Source organism: Crocuta crocuta, unplaced genomic scaffold (genome assembly GCF_008692635.1).
Source record: "Crocuta crocuta isolate KB4526 unplaced genomic scaffold, BGI_CrCroc_1.0 scaffold118, whole genome shotgun sequence".
Taxonomy (NCBI): Eukaryota; Metazoa; Chordata; class Mammalia; order Carnivora; family Hyaenidae; genus Crocuta; species Crocuta crocuta.
Window position 1 is genome coordinate 14,531,087 of NW_027551558.1, and position 20,388 is coordinate 14,551,474.

The 20,388-nt window shown below is 40.0% G+C and overlaps 1 protein-coding gene across 1 annotated transcript in view; it reads right to left on the minus strand.

Annotated features, from left to right (window-relative positions):
- Positions 1–8,309: 8,309 nt before the first annotated feature.
- LHCGR (luteinizing hormone/choriogonadotropin receptor) overlaps positions 8,310–20,388 on the minus strand; it is a 40,472-nt gene continuing 28,393 nt past the window's right edge. The window contains exons 10-13 of the mRNA XM_077749201.1: positions 17,813–17,995; positions 15,408–15,410; positions 14,501–14,581; positions 8,310–9,462 (exon numbers count right to left, since the gene is read on the minus strand). Of these exons, the coding sequence (XP_077605327.1) occupies positions 8,310–9,462; positions 14,501–14,581; positions 15,408–15,410; positions 17,813–17,995 (1,420 nt within the window). The remainder of the gene's footprint in view (positions 9,463–14,500; positions 14,582–15,407; positions 15,411–17,812; positions 17,996–20,388) is intronic.

The window sequence follows — 20,388 nt, forward strand, 5'->3', positions numbered from 1 at the left end:
TCAGTTATTAGATTGGGGCTAGTGTCCTCCCATTTCTCCCTAAACCGTGGTACAACAGTTCCTGGAGAGTCCCGTAAGGAGGGGGATAGTCAGGATAGTCTGGGTCTTTGGTCTACACTCATCACATTAGTGATATACTGATTGTGTAAGCCCAAATGGTCCCTTGGGTGCAGATGTCTCTGTTGAGCCTATATTATACTTGAACATGGAAATCTTTGCTGAGGCCAAGACCCCTGGAGTTAAAGATCAGCCTCTCTAGGCTTATCATGTGGCTAGGCCATTCTTCATCATATTTTGCTATCTCCCTGTGAATTGTGAGGAAGTGGTTAGTTCCCATTCTACTTCTTAAAACTTCAGACTTCTGCCTTCTTAGTCATGGTGGGTTTTTCCTTTATCCCTATTTTTTTTTCTATTTTTTGTAACCGTGGGAGGCTGCTTTGCATTCTCTTTCCCCCTGAAAGACACTATCTCACTTTGCTCTCCCAGGGAATCCCCTCATTCAGTTTAGGTTTTCCAAAGTAAAAGTCAAGAAGAGATGTTCTCTTCAGGAACCTTCTGTTTTGGCCAGGCAATCTCATTTGACACAGGAAGACCTGGATAACTATCTTAAAATCATGGAGTGAATACAAAGTGTGACACACGAATAGGTCTCATTTTCCTGCAAGCACTAAAAACAAAGCAAATTAATATCCCAGTAAGCTGTTCTGTAATATTCTTTTCCTCAGTAGATTCAAATTCCTCAAAGGAACATTTTCCCCATCATTCTACTTCTCTTAACAGATAGAGCATACACGGTCTCTAAGATCCTAGTTTTGGCCCTGATTGGTGTTCTCCGGGATCCTCTCATAAAAAACCAGTAGTAAGATGAGTAGGTAATGGTCTCTGAAAGCTCCCCAAGGATTAGATACTTGGGTTTGGGTGGTCACAGAGTGAATTCCTCATTTCTTTTTCAGAAGCAACCCCACTTGGAGACTTTTATTCCAATACTTGTCCTACCCAAGGGACTCAGCTACTGGTAGATCTTTTCAAAATCTGCATTCATCTCTTCTGGTTCTTTTACAACATTTGTGGGGTGCCGTCTTTGGCCTAAAGTTGGCAGCTGCAAGAGGATTCAGTTAGTACTCGTGCTGCACTTCTAGCCAGATTCTCCAGTTATGCCCTCTTCATCCTCAGAGTACTTATCCCTTTCCCTATGACCACTGCTATCCCAGATCCTTGTCTGGTTCTTGAGGACTTCCAGGAATTCCAGGTTCTTTTCATGGACGTTGTCTACCATGAAATGTCCACCTCTTCTACGTGGGAGGCAAAAAGAGGGAACTTGTTTGTGGTGTTTATTCCTGAAATGTACCTATCCAGGACTGAAGAGTATACTTTCTAGTGTTCTTCTTGCTTTCTTCTTCCCAGCATCATCCCATCATTCTGTACTTGTCCTAGGAAAACCTTACTGCAAATTAAGGGTGGAATTTATTGACAAGGTGCCTTCACTTGAGGATTGGGGTTTAATGTGTTGGTTTAAGTGTTTGGAACAGGCAATAACAGTTGTTTTTAAAATTCCTTTCCTCTTTTCCACTGTGGATTTTAAAATCTCACTTTGTTTCAGCAATTTTTTAAAAACGGCATATCACAAATACTATTATTATATTGGTCCTCTTTATTTACTTATGTGGTCCTCTTTATATTTTATCATTAGAGAAAAAAGTCACACTTGTCCCGTTTGTGTCTCTGCATGCCCTCATGCCCCTGATCTCTCTCTTTTTTTTTTTTTTTTAATGTTTTTATTTATTTCTAGGCGAGAGAGAGACAGCATGAGCAGGGGAGGGTCAGAGAGAGAGGGAGTCACGGACTGAAACAGGCTCCAGGCTCTGAGCTGGCAGTTAGCACAGAGCCCGACGCCGGGCCCGAACCCACGAACAGCGAGATCATGACCTGAGCGAAAGTCGGACGCTTAACCGACTAAGCCACCCAGGCGCCCCGCCCCTGATCTCTTAAAACCCAAAAAATCAATTTAAAAGTAAGCTTACTACAAAAACCAAAAAAACAAAAACAAAGCCAACAATAATCTTTGCATGCTGATATAAATGATGATAGTTTTGGTGGTGACTACTAAGAGATTCTTTAAATTATTTTGAACCTGGTGCCCTTTTATTAGTCTCAATGTTAGGAAAATATCCTACTTCTTTTTTTTTAATTAAAAAAATTTTTTTAATTTCTGAGAGAGAGAGACAGAATGAACAGGGGAGAGTCAGAGAGAGAGGGAGACACAGAATCTGAAACAGGCTCCAGGTTCTGAGCTAGCTGTCAGCACAGAGCCCGACATGGGACTCGAACCCACAAACCGTGAGATCATGACTTGAGCCAAAGTCAGTCACCCAACCGACTGAGCCACCCAGGCGCCACAGAAAAAAAATCCTACTTCTTGAGAAGCTGTCTAAATTAGCAGTTTTCAATTGTTTTGGGCCAGGATCTACACTGAGAAATTAACCAGTATATGTTTGCGCGTGCATAGACATACATAATACAAATTAAAAGTCTCAAAATCATGCTTGTCTTTAGCATATGATCACCTATGTTTTCTATTTGATTCTGTTCTATTGCATTAAAATTTGATGGTCTTGACCCACTAAATTGATTTCACTATGTACTGATAAGTCATGACTCATAGTTAAAAAAAATATTTCAGGGTGTCTAGGTGGCTGAGTTGGTTAAGAATCCGACTTAAGCTCAGGTCATGATTTCACTGTTTGTGACTTCAAGCCCTGCATCGGGCTTTCTGTCAGTGCAGAGCCTGCTTCTGATCCTCTGTCTGCCTATCTCTCTGCCCCTCCCCAACCTCACACATGTTTTCTTTCTCTCTCTTAAAAAAAAAAAAATATTTTCAACTCAAGACAAATCCTCTTTAGTACATTTTAAAGAAACAATTATTCTTTAAATCCTAGAAGGTTGTATTTATCTGAGGTTTGGCTTTGATATAGTAGTACTTTTACTTTTAGAAGCACTTCATTATGTCCAAGCTTGAGCATTTCTTGTTTTACATTATAACAAAATTCCATATGGTAGGTTCTAAGTTCTTGTAAATACAATACCTTGACAAATGTCATTCTACACCCTTTTATAGGTGGAGAAAATATCTCTATTATAGAGGTTATCGTTTGCTGTGTTAAATGAAATTTGTGAAAGTATCATGCATCCTAATTGTGATTTCTTTTTCTCATGCCCGCATCCTACAGTGCTTTCTTACATACTTTGCACCTCTCCCTGCAGGCTAAGAAGATCTTACTGAATTTGTAGTTAGTCTTTTAGGGACTGACCAATTGACCTTGCCCGGAATACCTTCTTTACCTATTTTACTCAATGTGCTATAATTTGTGTACATAATCATCTGCACAGCTTAGACTACATGGGGCAATGAGGTTCCACGTCTGGCCAAAGCACTCAGTTTCAGTAATTATAGTTGTGTGGGGAAAATAAATAACTTTAGAATGAATAGTAACAGTTAATTGGGGTAGTGAGCTGGGGAATTTAGTGGGGATTTTCTTTTGACTCCTGTTATTAGGTTAATATTATGCTGTTTTCATGTAAATATACTCTAATATGCCATGTGGGAACTTTGTGATTTATAACTAGAAAGCTCAGTTATAAATAGGAAGGCTATGGTAATAACTCTTAGGAAGAGACTCAACATTAATAAAATATTGCACACTTTGAAGAAGAGAGTATTTCCAATTAGGAACACATTTATTGAAATCTTTGTGACATAAAGATTCTTAATTTACATGTGGACTTAATACATTTCTGAGGAAACTAAAACCAGGCCCTTTACAGCAAATGTTAGGAATGGAGGACAAAGTAACTTTTAAAAATATTTTGTAAATTTAGATGAGTTAGTCTTGATTAATTAATGTTGTTTAGTCATTTGGCAGTCTGCCAATGATAATCTCTAACATGGTATAAAACCCCCCACAAGATAGAAAAAAAATTTCTGGGGCATTTGATGTTTTTATAATTTATGTATGAAGGATTACACAGATTAAGAATACACATGCTTTCTATGAGACCATCTAATAAGGGAAATGCTTCTTCATAAGGATTTGCTTTATTTTTTAGTTATAAAAGTGAATCGGCTGAAAAAATGATTGATCACCTAATATGTGTAAGACTCCAGGATAGATATAGTGGGAGAAACAAGTGAAAGAGATGAGTGTATCTCTGAAGAAATTTATAAAATAGGGGAAATAAGAGATAGATGGGTAAAGATAGTAATAGCCAGCTGTGTAAAATAAAAGAATGAGTGAGAGGGCTGGCAAGTGCAAAAGAAGTCCAAAGAGAGATGTCATTTTGGGTCACTTATTTATTGTCTATGCCCTGCTTTATTTCAGGTAAAGGAGGTGTCTTAAGTTCCGTGGATTAGGGAGAGGGCAAATTAAGGAGAGCTTGGTAACAAAGATAAACCTGTAGCTGGGTCTTAAAGGGTGCAGAATGAGGGCAGGTAAGGAAGAGGGTGTTCCAGATGGTCCTAGTGGCATAGGTGCCAGAATGGAGAAGCATGCGGCATGGCTGGGGAAGGCAAGTGGAACTCTGTGTTGCTTGCAGAACAGCAGCAGATCAGGTGAGCAGATTTGAGAATGGATTCGGGAGCTCTTTATATGTTAGGATAGGAGCTAAAACTTTATAGGTACTGATGAGCTGCTCAGGACTTTGGTAGGTAAGTAATAGGATGAAATAAGATTTTAGGAAGATTAATTGGTGGATATGAGAGTGTGGACGTAGCAAAGATTGGATAGGAGTAAAAATGAGGGAGATTTAATGGCACTTCTGAGGTAAAGGGGAATGGCCTGAAGTCTGTGTGACAGCAAGAATGCAAAACAAAGAGTCGATGTGGAAGACAATTCAAAGGAACATCTGGTGGGTCTTAGTGAAAAGATATGAGGATGAGGGAGATAGTAAACTATAAGTCTATGTTGAAACTTAAATTATAATGTAGAGAATAAAAATATTTGTGGAAAGGGCCATAAAAGTTACTTTCAAGAGTATATTTACAAGTACCTTGGCTCAAACAATATTTAAGAAGATATAATTTAAGTGGTTTCTCCACAAGGATATATTTTATTGTTTTGTTTTTCTCCTTTTTGCTTACTTAGTTGTTTTAGTTCTGGGATTTATGAATTAATCAGAAAGTTTATTGTGTATGTATATAACACACAACTAATTAGATTCTCTCATATCACTGAGACAAATTCTAGAACACTAGCTTACCAGAGAGAATTGCGTCTGAGTAAAGAGAAGTAACTAGTTATACAGTAGTAAAGTCAGAAATGTGAAAAACATACAGAGAAGAGATACTTTGTAAATTTTATGAAATCGTTTATCTATTTGAATCACTTTGTACAATGACATAAAAGTTGAAGGCAGATTAAATACATAGTCTAGTTATGATTATACATTTATATAATGTCAAAGGAGAGCTACAAACTGGAAATAACCCAGATATCCATCAGTGGAAGAGTGGAAAACAATGTTATATTCGTATATCTCAGCAATGAAACGGAATGAACTATTTAACAATGAAAATAACTGAATAATAATAATAATAATAACTAATTCAAACAAAAGCCTGGATAATTAGCAAAAACATTGTGTTGAGTCAGAGAAGCCTTACACAGGACCATGTTTACACATACTGTATGATTCCATTTATAAGAAGTTCTAGAACAGGCAAAACTAATCTATGGGGAAAAAATCAGAACTGTTGTTACCTCCGGGGTGGGGGAGTGGGAGTGAGGGATTAACAAAGAAGGGGCATGAGGAAACTTTCTGAGGGTGATAGTGTTCTANTGGAATGAACTATTTAACAATGAAAATAACTGAACTACTAATTCAAACAACAGCCTGGATAATTAGCAAAAACATTGTGTTGAGTCAGAGAAGCCTTACACAGGACCATGTTTACACATACTGTATGATTCCATTTATAAGAAGTTCTAGAACAGGCAAAACTAATCTATGGGGAAAAAATCAGAACTGTTGTTACCTCCGGGGTGGGGGAGTGGGAGTGAGGGATTAACAAAGAAGGGGCATGAGGAAACTTTCTGAGGGTGATAGTGTTCTATGTTTTCATAGAGGCTTGGGATCACATGGATGTATGCTCTTCTTAAAACTCATTAAGTGGTATGCTTGGTATCTGTCCATTTTGCCATGTGTAAGTCTTGCCTAAAATGTAAATAAATATTGAGCCTTGGTTAGTGGCCATGCTGAAGTATATAGATAGGCTGATGAGTACTGATGTCTGCAACTTACTTTATTTTTTAATTTCTAATTTTTTTGCTTTCAAAAATTTTTAATTTTAATAAAATTTATTTTTTAGAGTAGTTTTAGATTCACGGCAAGATTGAATGGAAGGTACATAGATTTCCCATATACCCACTCCCCCTGCCACACAACACATGGCCTCCCCCATCATCAATATCCCCTATAAGGCAGGCACATACACTACAAATGATGAACCTCTTTTGACTCATCAGAGTCCATAATTTATATAAGAGTTCACTCTTGGCATACATGGATTTGAACAAATGTATAATGACATGTATCCACCATTATAGTATCACACAAAGTATTTTAAAGATTTCTTTAAAATTTTAATTGAAGTGCAGTTGATCCTATAACATATTAGTTTCAGGAGTAAGTCATAGCGATTTGACATCTATAAATACTACAAAATGCTTACCCTGGTAAGTGTAGTCACCATCTGTCATCATACAAAGTTATTACAGTATTATTGACTCTATTCTCTATGCTATACTTTTCTATGCCTGTGACCTATTTATTTTATAACTAGAAATATGTACCATTTTATCCTCTTGACCTATTTTGTCTATCTTCCCACCTTTTTCCCCTCTGGCAACAACAAATTTATGAGGAAGTTTCTTTAGTTTGTCTTGATTTTTAGATTCTACATGTAAGTGAAGTCAGATAGTATTTCTCTGTATGACATATTTCACTTAGCATAATACCTTCTTGGTCCACATCTAGGTCCATATATTCATGAATGACAAAACTTTATTATTTTTTTATGGCTGTGTGGTATTTCACTGTGTGTGTGTGTGTGTGTGTGTGTGTGTGTGTGTGTGTGTGTGTATTTTCCAAATCTTTTTTTTATCCATTCATCTATCTGTGGATGCTTGAGTTGGTTCTGTAGCTTGGCTATTGTAAATAATGCTTCAATAAACAAATGGGTCATACATCTTTTCAAATTAGTGTTTTTGGGTTTTTTTTTTTAAATAAATACCTAGAAGTTGAATAATTGGGTTAGATGGGATTTCTGCTTTGAATTTTTTGAGGAACCCCCATATTGTTTCCACAGTAGTTGTACCAATTTACCTTCCTACCAGTAGTGGACAAAGTTTCTCTTTTCCCCACACCCTCATCAACACTTGTTATTTCTTGTCTTTTTGAATCTAACCATTCTCACAGGTGTTAGGTGGTATCCCACTGTGGTTTCCATTTGCATTTCCCTGATGATTCATGATGTTGAACATCTGTGCATGTGTCTGTTGGTGATCTGTATATCCTTTTTGGAAAAATGTGTATTCAGATTCTCTGTCCATTTTAAAATCAGATTATTTGATTTTTAAATGTTGAATTGTAAGGAATTCTTTATATATTTGGATATTGATGCCTTATCAGATATATCAATTGCATATATTTTTGCTTTTGCTTTCCTTGCATGAGGAGACTATCTACAAAAATATTGCTAAGGCTGATGTCAAAGAAATTACAGCCTATATTTTCTTCCAGAAATTTTATGGGAGAAACTACATTTTCATTTTAATTTAGCTGCATATGGCTAGTGGCTATCAGATTGGACAGTGCATCTCTGGATGTGTGTTTTTCAAACTATGTGAGGAAAAGGACCAGTTACTTTAAGTTTCAAATCTGTTGTGGACTAATATTATTTTTAAATTGCAGTAAAAATTACTACAAAGATGAAATGAGAAAAAACCAAAGATATGTAAAATATCACCTCATTCAAAAACACTAGATTCAACAGACATTACTCTGTCAGAATTGCTAGAAATGTTTCTAAACACTCAACTTTTGTATTTTGTGTCATCGTGTACCAATGACAAGTAGTTTTTAGATTGGCAATGGTCACGGACAACACTTTGAGCTAGGTAAATACCTCTTTTTTGCCCAGTGTGCTTAAGAATAAATAATTTCCTAAAACCAACTCTTTAACATTAAAATTACTAGTACAGATTATTTTTTCCATGTTTCAGCATAAATTAATAATGTGGTTACTGATAAAACAGTTAACATTCTTTATAGCAAGCCTTGTCTGGGACAGCTGTATATTGACAGTGCAAGGTAGACAACCTCAGGGTGGACTGAGGAGGCTTATTTGATCCAGTGAAGCCATTTTTGCAGTTGGAGGTATAAGCCAAAAAATCCTTTCTTCTATAAAGTTCAGCCCGACGTTTACAGCAGCCAAATTTGCTCAGTAACAGAAAGAAATCCCTTTGGAATGCCTTTGTGAAAATGGCATACAGAAAAGGATTGGCACAAGAATTGACAGGATAAAAAAGAACCAGTAAAACTTTAGAATTGGTTACTGTGATAAGGGGCACTTTGAAGGCAGCTGAGATGGCAAAAAAAGAGATAGGTGCCATGCATGTGAAATCAGTGAAGATGAGAACCGCCATTTTCTTGGCAATCTTTTTATCTTTGTTGGTAGCCATCAGCTCTGGATTTTGAACTGCAAAGTAAATTTTAATGTAGCAAGCACAAATGATGATGAAGGCCACCACGTTGAATATCAGGATGGTCAATATGTAGACTTGTGAGAGAGTGGTTTCCACATCCATGGGGAGGCAAATGCTGACCTTCATGTAATTGCTGACACCCACAAGGGGCAACATGGCAACTAGAGAAGAAAAGAGCCATCCTCCAAGCATAATGGGAATGGCATGTCTTAAACGCAGCTTTTGGTCCAGCTGAATAGCATAGGTGATAGTGTGCCATCTTTCTAGTGTGATAACTGTGAGGGTGTAGACAGAAAGCTCACTTGAAAATACAGTGAAAAAGCCAGCTGCACTGCACCCACTCCCTGTCTGCCAATCTATGGCGTGGTTATAATACTGTCCTTTGGTTTGGGAATCAACTGAGGCAATGAGCAGCAGATAGAGCCCCATGCAAAAGTCTGCAAAGGAGAGATTGCACATGAGAAAACGGGGCACTGTCAGTTTATAACGACTTGTCAAGAGAACAAAAAGGACAGTCATATTTCCCACGATGGCTAGGATATTAATCAGCCAAATCAGGACCCTAAGGAAGTCATAGCCCATAATATCTTCACAGGGATTAAAAGCATCTGGTTCGGGAGCACATCGGAGTGTCTTGGGTGAGCAGAAACCATAGTCATAATCCCAGGCACTCAGTTCACTCTCAGCAAAGATGGCAGAGTAACTGTAAGAAGAATATTTTGTCTCAATGTAAACTTAAGAGATTTTCTGTGAGTCCATGTATTAAAAAATTGAATCAGCCTTAGTGTTTTTTAAAGCCTATGAAACAAAAGGAAACAAAGCCACAACAGCCGTAGTCTTATATTTATTTGTTAAATTGTTAACAAGTTATTGTTAAATTATTGTTAAACAATTTGTTAAATTACCTGAGAATTCTGAATTGATACAGCAATTTCCTCAGGGAATGAAAAGCAATGTATGTGTGTATATATATATGTGTGTGTATATATAAATATATATGTATATATCCATGTGTTGATGCACAGACTTAATGAAGCTGTTTACAAAGGATGTGTTTTCTTTGGAAAACAAATTTAGAGACACAGTATATGCTTGCTATGTCTAAAAGAACCCTTCCTTGGCATTTTCTTAGGTATTTATCTCATTTAGTTGCCAAACTGCTGTCAAGCCATGTGTCTTCAGTAGAACACAAACGGGACTGGAGGGCTCACACTGCCGAAGGTTATCAGCTGTGGGTAGACTAGCTTAAACATTGGTCACTAGCTAATCAAATAGCCCAGGTAAGAAGTGGAACCAAGGATGGACTTACTAGAAACCCAGGAGCACAAGCTGGCTACAGACATGGACAATAGGGAGAAATAGTGAAAATAGATACTCCTTAGGAGCATGAGTCAACTTCAGAGAGTGAATTGAAGAGGAATTCCATATCTAGTGAGGGAACATCCCCAATTCTGCCAACCTCTTCCTCCCAAACCCACTGCTAATAATTGAGTTTGGACTTTCATCATCCCTTGTAGGACAATTACATTAGCATCTTTCCTCCAATTTTCCTCTCTTGCTCCATCTGTATCTTCCTCCTAGGAGGTCTTTAATTTTTTTTTTTTAATTTTTATTTTTGAGAGAGAGACAGAGTGCAAGTGGAGGGTGGGGGTTAGAGAGAGAGGGAGACACAGAATCTGAAGCAGGCTCTGAGATGTCCACACAGAGCCTAAACACAGAACTCAAACTCACAGACCAAGAGATTATGACCTGAGCCGAAGTTGGATGCTTAGCCGACTGAGCCACCCAGGTGCCCCATAGAATGGCCTTTCTTAAGTACAAATCTATTAATTCACACTTTTGCTAGGTTCTCATTGTCTCTGGGATAAAATCCAGACTCCCTGTGATGACCTCGAATGATCTGGGCCGCCCCCCCGCCCCAGTCTCATTTACAAGAAGTAGTAGTTGTGCTGCACAATTTGGAACATGGGGTCTGGAGCAAGACTGACTGGGTTCCAGTCTTTACAGGCTGGGATGGCAGGGTTACTTACCATCTCTGTGCCATAAGGTCTTCATTTGCCAAATAGAGATACTAATCATTCTTCCTTCAGTAGGGTTGTGCTAAGGATTAACTCCATTGCTACCTATAGAATGTTTAGAATAATGCCTGGCACATATTAAGTGCTCACTAAAAGTTAGGGATTCTTATAATTATCTCTTGTAGATCGCTTGTGCAACCTTCCTTTTGATTACATGAAGTGACTTGTGGGTCTCAGAATCTACTCTTTCATCCCTCTGTCTTTGTATATGCTGTTTCTTCTTCCCTTTTTCTCCCCATCTATTTGGTGAATTCCTCCTCATCCTTACAAGTAAGCTCCTCTGTGAAGCCTTTCTTGATTCCACACCTCTAAAGAGTTAATCACCCCTTCTCTCCGCCAAGGCTTCACTTAAGTTCTATTGTAATTATCAAACCGTACTGCTGTTGTGTGATGAAGCGTGTCTTCTTTAATAGTCTGTGAAGCTATTCTTTGATAGCTTGGAAGGCAGGGGACTAGGTCTTATTTATTTCTGAACTCTCAGTGCCTCACACAGTTTTGGCTCAGACTATCCATTCAATAAATGTTTGTGGAATGAATAAACCAGGGTGATCCTGGCTCTGAGAGAAATTGAAAAGATAGAGGGACAATGAGTATGTACAGTGTGATGCATGTAGGCTCCACAAATTTTCTCTTTGCTCACAGTCTGCTAATAGAATCTTGCTAGCTGGAGAAATGGGCATAATTTTTCTGTCAAGGCCATTACAAACAGTATTTTACCTTCGGGTCCCTCACACATTAAAAGAGTATTTTTCTCTACTCTCAGAACTTTGCTTCCCCTGTTCTGAACAAGACAGTGTGAACCTAGTTCAGTGAGTGGATGAAATGACATATTTGAGCAGTACTCAAATTACTGAAGGGAAATAACATAGATTAAAAAAAGAATAAAAAGAAATTCATGATCTGGGACTCCAAGACGTTGCTAGGAATTTCTTAGAAACCACTTTGGAACTAGCGAAGGATTGTTGCTATGCACAGAAGATTGCACAAGAAGTTCACCTGCTTTATTACTAAATATGGGTACATTTGTCCTCATCTCATGCCCATTAAAAGAATATCTGTGTTTTTAATCTTTAAAGGGATGTGGTGGTTATAAAGAATGATGTAAGAAAATGGGTTATTTCTTAGCATTAGAAAAGTTCTTTTTAAAAAATTTTAATATTTGTTTTTGAGAGAGCGAGACAGAGCACAAGCAAGGAGGGGGGAGGTGGGGAGACACAGATCTGGAAGCAGGCTCCAGGCTCGAAACTGTTAGCACAGAGCCCAATGCGAGGCTCAAACCCATAAGCTGCAAGATTATGACCTGAGCCAAAGTCGGATGCTCAACCGACTGAGATACCCAGGCATCCCAGTATTAGAATTGTTCTTAAAGACATCTCACTGAACCCCTCATTTTATTGGTAAGGAAACCAAGATTAAAGAAGGTAAGTGATTAGCCTAAGGTCTCTCAGAACTAGGCTCTAGTGGCATCACTAGGTCTTCATATCCATCATGTACAGGCCTTTCCTGTACATCACTGTCTCTCTGTCAGTGCTTTTCAAAGTGTGGTCCTTAGGCCACTTCCAGCAGAATCACCAGGCTGTTTGTTAAAAGTGCAGACCCTGGATCCAATTCACTAGGGACAGAGCCCAGGAATTTGTGTTTTAAGCAAGTTCCCTGGAGGATTCCTCCAAAATAATAGCCTTTATTAAATCAGGTGAAAACTTTCCACTATTTCCATCTTATTTCCCTTGCTGCTTTCCTCTTATCAAAACTACTTTAGCTGCTACTAATAAAACTACTTCAGAAGCACTAATTCAAAGCTTCTAAAAATTCTGCCACGATTTCTGAATAAATTTCTGTCAGAAAGAGGTCCAACATGTTCTGTCTCTCACTCCTCTGGTCCTTTGTCCTTTCTCTTTTTTTTTGCCCTACTGAGCATATGTCTAGCAGTTTTTCTCCTTGGTGATTTGTCTTCAGACCAAATACCTACCTGCTGCTACTTAGGTTTGTGTCCTGGGACAGCTCCTGAGGGAAGCGGCACGCTTTTTGACAAAACCCAGCAGGGAGCTGTCTTTAGTACTGAAGGGATGAATGGACTCGAATAGGCCTACAACACCGAGTCAGAGGAAGGAGGGGCCACTCCAATCACAATGAACAAAGACGGGAGGAAAGATGGGGACTGTTGGAGAACAAAGGGGCCAGCCATAACAGCAAGGACACTGATATCTTGGGGAGAGTAGACAAGTGACTGGCTCTAGAATTTGTAAATTCCAGGGACTTAGGAATAGCACTGTGGTGGGAAGGGGGCAAGGGGATTTCACAGGGAGCACACTTTTTACCTAGATTATGCACTGGTTTCACATAGTTTCGGGGATGCTGGAGATTAGGGGATATTTTTTAAAGCAGTGTTAGCATAGCAAACTCGAGACTAGGCTTACTTGAGAAGGCATGGGGCAGGGATGATGAGGATGATTGACAGTGGGCTAAGTCTCCTGTCTTGAAACCCACCCCTTGATGCTACCATTGACTTCCGCCAGAAGTGTTTCCTGTTGATGAGGAAAAAGCCATAGGCTGCAAAAGAGTTCCATGGAAGTTGGCCGACAGACTATCCAAACAAGGGCAGGGAGAGTGAAAAAAGGAACACAAGGGCAGTTGGTGTCTGACTTAAACGAAAGAAAAAAAGGATACCGAGTATGATATTTCTAACGTACCCCAGATGCTGTCACATTTTGTAACAACTCTCTTCCCTTTCATGGGTCTTAAAGCCAAATGATATTTCTGCTGTCCCTTGCAGATGAGGGATAATGTCTCAAAAAAGATAAGTATTGTCCAGGGATACCCAGTGTTACAGGAACCTTACTGCCAAGGATTCACATCCAACTCTGAGAAGCCCCAAAGCCCAAGGTCCTTCCATCATACCACCCTGCTGCCTCCATAGAACTTGTAGATTGGTGGGGGGGAAAAGAAACAAAAGAAAAAAGATGTAGAAGAGGGAATGGCAAGGTGTTTTAGAAGGGCATCAGGTTTTGTAGTCTGAAGGACACATGCAGGGAATAATAAACATGAATCACAGTAAATGTGGCCTAGGGATGCTGGGAGTATCTTTTGAGGCATGCTCTTTTACATTTGAAGGTAGGTGAAATGCCAAGGCAGCCAGGAAAAATGTTAAAAAAGTCAGCCAGTAGAATAGAAACGGATCTCCCATCCAGTGTATGTTAGTGATAGCATTGAGGTTGAATAATTTTAAGCTCCATAGTAGTCAAGGTGGCCTGAATCTCTTTGAAGGGTAGTGACTGCTTCTAGAAGCCGTGTTTGCAATCAGTTAATCTTTGTGGAATGCTGACCACTGACTAGTGAAAATTCCTAAAAATGAAGCTATCATTTAAACAAGCCCTAAGTGACCTCAAAACACCTGCAAATAAAAATTTTGATTTCTTTGGAGAATTTAATTGTAGAATGATACAATTTTCAAAGAGTTTTTTAAAAAACAGTTAAAAGAGATGTCTGTTCACCTGGATGCCACTTGTAAAGAAAAAATTCCTATTTTAAATCTATTAAGAAGTGCTTTGCAAACATCCCTCCAACGAAGACTTTTATCAAAAGAAAAGCCTTGGCACTGATAATAATAAGGTGCACACAGAACGAGACGTGGTTTCCTGAGTTTCTTTGCATGCAAATACTTACAGTGTTTCATTATTTGGTCTCCTTGTTGTGCTTTCACATTGTTTGGAAAAGTTTTCAAAAATGGAAAATGAAAAATTCTGCCTGAAAGAAAAGAGGTTTAAAAAAAAAGCAGTTGAGCCTTTGGTCTTTAAACTAAACACGATCATGTCTATTTATGCTTTGTTCATCCAAATTCTTTGCCCATTACACCAGTCGTGCTCTGCACCATTGTCCTGACTGAAACATTTCCCCGGGGAGAGAGGGAAGGCTCTGGAATTGTCATTAGAGGGCTTCCAGCTTAGATAAAATGCTTCCGAATGCTAAGTGTTTTGTGTGGGCTCCAGAGATGAAAAAACTTAAATTGTTCATATGGAATCATGGATTTTTCAATGCTTATTAAAAACTACCTTTATGGTATATTAGGGCTTGCTCCTCCCCACTCTCCTTACCACATTGCTCTTGATGAACAAATAATCATTCAGAATTCATGGCTTCGAATTGTAACTGGGAAATCTGTGAGGATTTGCAGATACAGGACCTAACATGATGATGTGAATTTTCTGCTTTGTTTCCTTATGTGCAGAAATATATGTGGGTGTTCCCTACTCCTCCATCATTGGAAGGAGCTTAGCCTAATGGAAAGGGAAGAACTATCAAGAAATTAAAAGGGGCCTACACTTATTATATTCCTAAGGTGAATATAAACCAAAGGGAGGCACAAAGGAAGACTGGATGAAGAAATAGAGGGAAGGAGAGAAGGTGGTGAGAAACCCAACCTTTCCTAAGGAGGAAGGAGAATTGAGACAATCGAAACTAGAAATTTCTTGGTTATTCTTCTCCAGTATTAACAAGATAATTCCTGTACAAACAACTTTGTATACAAAGCAGGAAGGGGGATGACAGAGCAGAACTATTTGACCTATTGGACTCACTTTCAAAAATTAATCAACTTGTTATTTTGGGTCGGGCTTATATAAATCCTCAAATTTGGATCAAAGTGTGTGTGAGTGTGCGTGTGCGCGCATGCGCGCGCATGTGTTTTGAGGCTGGCACTGTATCTGATATTAGAGATACTGTGTGTGCACCAATCTATAGTTAACAGGAAATGTGGTTGTTCTTGGCCTTCAGTTCATAGCACTGAGTTCAATCTACCCTTTTCAAAAAATTTAATCATAGATACCAAGAAGGTCTTTGGGACCATCTGCCCAGGCAGCTGTGTGTGTTATCCAGGCATAGCAGCTGCAGGGCAGAGGGGTGACTTAGAGTTTACATAAACATGCCACTGGCCCAGCTTCAGGCTCTCCCATCTCCCTAGCATCCAAGGTTTCGAGCTTTAGGGATAGAGAGGGAGTGACTTAAAGCTTGTAATCCCAATCAAGACAACCTCTGTCTGACGGTATTCCTATCTCACTTTGATGCTGGCCTACAGCTGCATAATCCTCTCCCCACCTTTTTTTTACCTAGAGGGAGTCTCTTTCATGTACTAGAATAAAAAGCCCCTGAACTGATGTTTTTACATGCCAGTAATTTCAGAAAGGGATGTGCCCTCTTTGCCACAAAAGTTGAGGTGTCCAGAATCAGCTTTATCATAAACCAGTGTCTGTATTGTTCTCCTAATTGATCTCTCACCAGCTTTGTCACCTCCAAGCCATCCTCCAGAGCTGCCGGAGTGTTATTTGACAAAAGCAAATCTGAGTGATTTTGCTTTGAATTCGGCAGTGGTTCCCCATCCTCTGAACATCCTGGCCCAGCACCCGAAGCCCATCACAGCCCACCTCTCTCTGTGTCCTCCATGTACCCATAAGTCATCTTGTTCCAGTTTTTCTGAGGGATTTCCATCCTTGGTCTCTTGCCTTTGTGCCTTCATGTGAGCTATTTTGTCTTCTCAGCATGGTTTTACCCACACTTGCCTAGCCACTTCTTAGCCCCTCTCCAAAGCTCCTCGGAAATCACCTCCCACAGAAGTCTTCTGTAAGCTCTGTTGCTGTTACAAAACTCTTCCTTTGTGCTCCCAGGGAATTCTGTCATGTTCTCAGCTCTACCATTACATTTGCTGTATTGTACTTAAACACTGGCTCTCTTGTATGTTACCACCACACAGCAGTTTGTGATACTCGGGGGTGGAATGAACTCTGCGTTATTTTTCTATCTTCAGACTTTTGCACAGTGTCTGGAACATGGTAAGTGCTCAGTTAATATTTTTTGAAGCTCAGTTAATAGTGCATGACTCTCTGAGTGCTTTGTCTTCTTGGTTACATCAAAAGCTTCAGATCTAGCTTCACATACCTCTGCAAGGCACAAAGTAGATGTACAGCAATACATGTTGGTTGACTCATTATAAATAGGTTGATTCCAAACAAAGACAGCAGCACCCTGGTGCCCCTCTTCCAGTGCCTCCTCTAATTAATTGAGAATATCTTCTTAGGCTGCATAATAACACTTTAGGGCAAATGTTTCCCCAACTGTGAGCTGTGACCCATTAGTGGGTCATGAAAACAACAGAGTGCACAGACTAGCATTAAAAACACAAACAAACATGAAATAAAATAGAGTAAAATAGATAAGAAAAATATGTGTGAATCACACATGTCAAAAAGTTAAGTATTGTTTTATTATCTATGTGACATGTACTGGTTTGCAGTGTAAAAAGAGGTATTTCTTAGCATGCATCTTAGTAAAAAAAAATTCTGGAAAACAATCTTTAAGGAAAGAATGAAATTCTGCACACCCTGTCTTTCTATTCTGGATTGAAACTATCTGTGGAATCAGTAAGATGCCCCCCACTGGACACCAACCAGCCAGGAGCTCATGCCCTTTTTGTTTGAGCACTGAGCTAATCCTTAGAGAGCAAGGATTCTGTTCTGAAATGAAAGATGGTCTTCTTGCAGGGAGAGAAATAGCTTTTAAAAAAGCCTTCTGTAGAGTTTTGTGTCCATTTTTCTTATTATTAAAGATTTAGATGTTAGGTAAAATTTACTCTCTTGAGCCTACTTCCATCCTTCTTTAAATATCATGCTCTCTGAGAAGGATTAGAGCAAATTGATCTTTAGGAGGTCAGTTTCATACTCCATTTTGCAATGGTAATTATAGCCTAATTTAAGGTTATAATTCAGTTATCCTGGAGTAGGCTACAAAGGTCTTGTAGCTACAGGGTGAATTGACTGTTTGGAATCAGTTTTGGGGAAGAAATAGGATGGCTCATTTTCTTCTTGTCTCTCTGAAAGTGACCCCATGGCTGTGGAGCTGATCTAGAGCAGGGAGTGAAGGGGCAGGAAGCTGTCGACCAGTTGATTGTTTTGAAATTTGTTTCTGCCACAGGTTGGCAGGCGCTACCTTTNTGGCAAGTTTCTAAAAGCGCAGCAGTGGCTGGGGTAAGTCAGTGTGGCATCCAGGAGGCTGGTGAATTTTTCCCTCGATGGCAGTTTTTTTAGAGAATAGCATGATGTGGCGATGAGTGTCTGGATGGACTCCAGCCCATAGCTAGGCAGGGCTTGTAATTTGGTGTATGAAATATCCCTGAAAAATAGAAAGGAGCCAGCCTTTTTGTTTATTGGATAGGATGAAACCTCCTCTCCACAACAATACTGTTCTAGGTTCTGAGAAATCTTTTCTCCATCTTGCCTTTCCCTTAATTCTCCATTCAGTTACTCTCATTAAGATAGAAATTCAAAATCTATGCTGTGTTTTTTTCCTCATATGCACTCCATTATTCCTTTCAAGGTTGAGTGTAACTCCTTACACCTGTCATACATTCATTAGCATTTCTCCCCCCCACCTTCCTTCCTCTCTCTCTCCACTTAGCAGACGTGAAATAACTACTTGGCTTTGTGAGACAGTAGACACATGCAGTGACATCAGCTTTTGTGCTGGCTCCTAGGGGGAAATATTCAGGGCTTCAGATGCCTCTGTCTCTGATTGTTTAAGCCCTGCAGGTTAGGTTTTCATGAAGCACAGGCCAGTTATTCTCTTAAGAGCTGCTTATGGCCTTAGCCGTCATTTACCTGGAAGCAGACTGCACATTCTCTAAAGGCAAACTGGACTCATCAGTCCGAAGCGAGCCAGTCCTTGGCCAGGTGAGCAGAACTGTGTGGAAAGCTTAGGTTTTGTAAATAAGGTCCCAAACTTTTTGGCTTTTCTAGACTTGAGGCAATGTGTGAGAACAAGTTAAATGTGAAGAGGAGGAAGAGTCCGTGGAAATTTTACAATCCTGCCCATCTCCTAAGTGGTTGCTGCTGATGCCCCCATGAAAATATTCCAGCAGCACAGTCCCCCTCAGCAGATTGTCCCAGTGCTTAGTGCCCAGCACATGGGAGGGGAGCAATAGATGACTGACAGACACATGCACTTGACAACATGGAGCGATGGCTAGTGTGGGCCTTTGGTGGAACAGTTGAGACAGCAGAATTTACCTCGGGGGCTTCAGATTCCTGCTGCTTTTGTGTCCTTGTTGGTTTAGGTAACCAGTGTTCTAATCCTGCTTTATAGAGTTACCCTGGATGTGTTAGGGATAGGGCACACAACTTTTGCAGATCTGATGGTTTCTTGGTTTGTGGGTTTTTTTGTTTTTGGGGGGGATATATTTTAAATTAGGATTGTAGAAAAGGCAAGGTCTTATTATGAGGGAGTAAATCTCTGATAATATATTTTCAGTCTCAGTAGAAAACCAGTGGGGAAGTATTTTTGCATTGTGGGTGGAAGGAATGCTCCTACATACCACTTACATCCTAAGGGTGTAATGAGAACGGCTGCTTAATGAAATAAGACTAAGGTCTGGTCTGACTGTTCTGTCCAAGACAGCGCAGGTATCTCCAGTACTCACAGTTATTTCTAAGCAGGTAACCCAAGAAGCTCTTCAGGCAAAGGCTATCAGGCAGGGTGTTTTGTGACCACACTAACTTCATCATATACTGTGTCTGACCCAGAGGCAACTCTCGTTGGCTCTCCCGTGGCTGGGTCAGTAGCCAGCTTGCTCTAAGAGCTCTGCCTGCAGGGTGTACTAGACTGCAGAGTCTTCAACAAACCTGTATGACTGTGAGTCTGGTGTACTTTGCATATGAGACATACAGGGACCTGTGTGTAGGGTGGCAGAAGCTGAGACACAGCAGAGAAAGCAGTTGGCATGAGCCATGAGGTAGTGGAAGCAAAAAATATGATGTTGAGTGGAGAGTAGAGAGAGAGTTAGGATTGAGAGTGATGGAAGTTTGGAAATTGAGAAGGTCAGGAGTTTTTGTGACAGGAATTAGGAAGTAAACAGAGTCGGGTTGATGGCTGCAGGAATTAAGAAGTAGAATCAGAATGGATACCGGCAGGAGCTGGGGAGTAGATGAAGTCAGGAGTTGACAGTGGTGTGGGCTAGGGACAGGACACAGTTGGGGGTGACAGTAGCAGGGGCTAGGGACTGGACACAGTTGGGGTGGACAGTAGTGGGGGCTAGGAAATAGATGCATTAGGGGTTGACAGTAGTGAGGGCTGCCAACTCGAGACAGGAGAGGTTGACAGCAGCAGGGGTGGGAACCAGACATGGTCAGGGGTTGATAGTGGTATGTGCTAGGAAATGGACACAATGGGAAGTTGACAGCAGTGGAGGCTGGGAACTAGACAGAGTTGGGGCTGAGAGCTAGCACAGAGGTTGACAGTGGCAGGGTAGGAAGCAGAGTCAAGAGTTGATAGCAGATAAGGGTTAAGTAGTAGTTAGGAGTTGATAGTGGCAAGAACTAAGAAATAGAGTTGGGATTAATAATGGTGGGAGATAGAAAGTAGACAGAATCACAAGTTGATACTGGTAGGAGCTTGAGTATCAAGAATTACTGGGTTGGGGGGGGTGGTGGTGCCTGGGTGGCTCAGTCAGTTAAGTGTCCAACTTCGGCTCAGGTCATGATCTCACGGTTTGTGGGTTCGAGCCCCGCGTC